The sequence below is a fragment of the Sinocyclocheilus rhinocerous genome, unplaced genomic scaffold, assembly GCF_001515625.1.
Source record: "Sinocyclocheilus rhinocerous isolate Xijiao unplaced genomic scaffold, SAMN03320098_v1.1 scaffold705, whole genome shotgun sequence".
Classification (NCBI taxonomy): Eukaryota; Metazoa; Chordata; class Actinopteri; order Cypriniformes; family Cyprinidae; genus Sinocyclocheilus; species Sinocyclocheilus rhinocerous.
This window is the reverse complement of record NW_015630576.1, coordinates 690,622-695,320: the sequence shown is the minus strand read 5'-3', so window position 1 is coordinate 695,320 and position 4,699 is coordinate 690,622. Positions and strand designations below refer to the sequence as shown.

The 4,699-nt window shown below is 38.4% G+C and overlaps 1 protein-coding gene across 1 annotated transcript; it reads right to left on the bottom strand.

Annotated features, from left to right (window-relative positions):
* Positions 1–2,660: 2,660 nt before the first annotated feature.
* LOC107740655 (homeobox even-skipped homolog protein 1-like) lies at positions 2,661–4,432 on the bottom strand. Its single transcript, XM_016553161.1, has 3 exons — positions 4,408–4,432; positions 3,704–3,939; positions 2,661–3,089 (listed from the first exon to the last, which is right to left on the bottom strand). Exons 1-3 carry the CDS (start codon positions 4,430–4,432, stop codon positions 2,661–2,663), a joined length of 690 nt encoding a protein of 229 aa, XP_016408647.1.
* Positions 4,433–4,699: the final 267 nt, after the last annotated feature.

Sequence of the window (4,699 nt, the reverse complement as noted above, 5' to 3'; positions counted from 1 at the left end):
TGAGAACTGCAGGGAACAGACTGATCTGAATTTTGAAGCAGCTTCCTAAAAATCATAATAAAATTATTTTTAAGAAGTGTTCATTTGTGGCTGAATTTATTAAATGCATATATACAATTTAAATACATATAATTACTTTTAATATTTTTTATTTATATTTATATTTGCATACTGAAGAAGGAAGAGTACGGTTTATGGAGAACTTGCAGTCATGTCAACCTGTCCACCTCTGACTCCCTCAGGGCCGAGGCAGTATTAAGAGCAGGAAGTTGTAAAAATCACACGGCAGTGCTCTCCAGACAAAAGAGGATCCGCTACTGTGTGCTCAATCGGTGTTCCCACAGTCACCATAGAGGAGAATCTCTTTACAGTCTCGCACATCACTCGCAATTCGTTTTAAGCAGTCGTTTTTTTACTGTCATTTCCCACCTATTGCCAGGGCTTTACTGCAGACGTCACCCATTGAGTTATTGTCAGACTCAGACAAGGGTACTGCAGACTGTTAGTCTCTAATGATCTGAGCATCCAAAGTGTTGGAGTTTACACCTCTAAACATGAGGAGATGTGATAGCAGTATACATGCACCCATACATTTTACTGTGTAGGCTAATTATTATTATTTTACAAATACCTTGTTGTTAAAGGCATTTTAAAGTAATGCTACGACATTCCTTACAAATACCAATAACTATTTAATCCATATGAAACAGCACACTTTTCCCTGTAGATTTTACAGCACAGAAATTGTATTAGTAGCCACAAATCGGATTGAATGTACAGCATTTAGATCATTTTCTTGTAAGGGTTATTGTGACACAAGCCAGACGAGGTTCATTTACGCTGAGACAGATTCAGCACCCTTTCAACTAGAATTCACCTGTAGCAGGTGGAGCACACCTGGATATTCAGCAGGTGCCTTCATTCACATAACCATGGCTATAATGCTGTTCACCTTCTCAACTTTCTAGTGCGGTGTGTTGGAAACAGGGCTGTCTGTCCGCTTTTGGCTGTGTGTATGTGGTTTTAAGTAGGATATTCTTAAAAGTCATGACTGTGTTATAATTTTATAGACAACTAGAACTCATTAGCCTTACAGTAAATTTAAACATTACCGTTTAAATGTTTGAGCTTGATTTCACTAACGCTGCATTTATTCAGTCAAAACAGACAGTAATATTATGAAATATTATGAAAAAAAATTTTGTTTTCTGTTTGAATATATATTAAAATGTAATTTATTCCTATGATGGCACGGCTGAATTGCCAGCAGTCATTACTCTAGTATTAATCATTCTAACATGCTGATTTGCTGCTCAAGAAACATTTCTTAAAATTATAAATGTTGAAACTTCATTTATTTATTCATTTATTTATTTTTTGTGGTTTTGGTGAATAGATGAATAGAAGGTTCATCAGAATTTATTTGAAATAGAAATTAATAAAACAATAAGAAAAAAAAAATCCTTTGTAACATTATAAATGTCTTTACTGCCATTTTGATCAATTTAATGCATGCTTTCAGAGCCAAAGGATTTCTATTTATTTTTTGTGGTTTTGGTGAATAGATGAATAGAAGGTTCATCAGAATTTATTTGAAATAGAAATTAATAAAACAATAAGAAAAAAAAATCTTTTGTAACATTATAAATGTCTTTACTGCCATTTTGATCAATTTAATGCATGCTTTCAGAGCCAAAGGATTTAATTTCAAAACATTTTTGAACTGTATTTGTATGTATGTATTCATACATTTTTAAGTGTGGCTTGAGTCTGTTTTGCTGCCACTGTCATATTTTATGCATTAATTCAGGCTTTTCACATGCACACTTGCAGACATTATTTATTAGAGCAAGGTCTGTGAGGCTCAGACACTCCTGCCCACCTGTTGATGTTTTGTCTGGTTACAGGCTGTTTGATTTTAGATTTTCAAGATCATAATTCCGCAGGTTGTGTCTAGGATGGAGTATAATGACAGGAGCTTTGTGTCTGTAAGTTGATAAGTAGTCTTTAAGATTACAGTGCTGTTTGGTCGACAGGTTGCTGTTAAACAATGACAAAAGTGTTGGTGTGAATTATTAGAGTCGTGTCGGCTGTAAAGGCTTGACAATGGTAATGAGTAGAGCATTAATTGTTTTCTGTCCTTCCACAACCTTATTATTATTATTATTATTATTATTATTATTTATCTGTCAAAGAAAAGGCAGAAATACATCAAGTAAAATGTTTCCATAAATATTTTTAATAGTCAAATTTGTCATATACATTTTTGGAAAGCATATATGTACACAAGTTCATCTACCACAGTATCCAGGTCCAAAAATGTCAATAGATGAAAAATGTTTATGAACAAACTTCAAAAGATCACGTATTTTATGAAAGTAAGCAAAACTGCTTTTTATATTATGGGAAGATAAACAACAAAACAGCTCTTCATGAGTAATGATATCTAGATTCTGAATAATTGTACAGATGCAAAATATACAACAGACTTAAACTTTCATAGGACGGACAAAAAAAATCTTCCAAATATATTATTTTGTGTCCCACAGAAGAAAGGAAGTCATACATGTTTAGAACGACACGAGGGTGTGTAAATGATCAATGAATTTTCTTTTTTGGGTAAACTATCTTTTTAACATGCCAAAGACACCACTATTCTTTTATCCTGAAGCACTGCCAAAGGTTTTGGGCTGCGTGGCTGTCCTAGCTCCCCCTCTAGGTTTAAGCAGGTGGTCTGGTCTCCAGTGCAGGCAGTGGGGACAGTGGCATCCTGCAGGATGGTGCATTGTCTGGACGGGGGAATAGAGAGCAGGCTGTGGAAGTCCACTGAGCCAGGGGTAGGTCGAGGGAGGGAGGTGCAAAGTGTCCACTGGCCTTGTGGTGCCACTGTAGGGGTTTGTATAACCTGAGAGGCTACCCATGCCCAGATGAGAGTATAGATGAAGGGGCAAGCGGGGTAGCAGTGGGTAGGGGAGTCCAGCAGCCGCTTGACTCACCATGAAGGCACACAGGTTTGGGTCCAGTGGATTAGGCCAGCTCAGACTGTGGCGCTGCCTCTTGTCCTTCATCCTCCTGTTCTGGAACCAGACCTATAATGAAACAGAGGGATAAATGGTCTTAGTAAAGGACACAGTATGTTGGTCGGATTAGGTAATGGTAGATGTACAATAAAACTTTCAGTTTCAGCAGGGATGGAGATCAGGTGTCTGATTTTATGGTTTCTTGGGTTGACTGTTACCCATAGCCTCACAAGACACACAAACAATCCTCACACTCTTAAAAATAAAGGTTCCAAATGGGGGTTTTCACAGCGATGCCATAGACGAACCAGTCTTGGTTCCCAAAAGAACCTTTCAGTAAACAGTTCTTAAAATAACTATTTTTTCTTAGTGTGAAGAACATTTTAATAATCTAAAGAACCCTTTTCCACTGTAAATTACCTTTTTATGAAATGAAAAGGTTCCATGGATGGTAAAGGTTCTTTGTGGAGTCATTGATGCCAATAAAGAAGCCTTTATTTTTAAGGGTGTAAATGAAATTAAAATTAAAAAATATATATTGATGAATAACAGAAGTTAGACTCAAATTAATTTTTAAAATGAGCGCTTTTTTAATGCACTTTAAATGCTGCCTGTTGGTCCTGAGAAGCTTTTGTTGGGCCAGAGGTTGAGTGTGGCATGAAAAGGTCTGCATCGTGAATTACCTTTATTGTGGTCTCGGGCAAGTTTAGCGCTGCCGCCAGTTCGCATCGTCTGGGTCGAGACACGTAACTTTCTTTACAGTATTCTTGCTCAAGACGGGTCAGCTGCTCCCTCGTGAAAGCAGTCCGGTGCCGCCGACTCTGGTCTATCCCATTCAGCAGTGAAATACGAGGGCACTCTTCCTCTCCTTGATCACTGTCAGCATGAGCAGACACTGGCGACTCCCTGCCCTCTGCCACTGAAAGGTTTACTTCACATTAGGCATTCGTTTACTTTGCATGTAGCACATTTACAATTAGAAAGGCAGGGTTTTCAATAAACTCCCAATTTCCTAAATGAACTCACTACACAGATGTTGATTTTGCACAGTAGGCCTATATACTTGACTTGAATGTGACAACATATCAAGTACCAGGCGAATTTTCTAAAAAAAAAAAAACGTGTTAATTCCTCCCCCATGCCTACTGTTAAAATATGAATGTTGCAGGCTACTTACGCATTTTATCGTTGATATCCACGTCCGCAATCCAAATATTCCCCAAATGGATTTTTACAAGCTTCTCATAGTCCTCAAAACAGTCCCAGACCAGGCCCTCCCCAAAAAAGGAATTCTCTCTCGTCACTGCTTGTCTTCCGAGCCAAGTTCGTTTATGAAGGGAAAGATTAGTTGTTTTTGTAGTCGCTGTCCACCCCCCTCCTCCCTCACCTCTGCATCTTTCAGGTCGTCCCATCTTGTTACTAATGAGAGACGCGCTCTATCCGCTGAGGCGCCGCCGGGGCGCGCGGACAGAGGGAGGTGTTAAATTGTCTTTGGTCTCCGACCGGCCTTTGTACTTTTTTGTTATGGAGAATTAAGATCGACCACCCTTTGCATACTGTCACAGTGGCTTCCTCGTCGAGATAGGCCAACCCTGATTGTTCCTTGGCGTTTGATGTTTGTATTTTTGGAAGTCAATCATTAGAATCCTAATGTTCCTAAATTGCAGAGGTCTACAGTT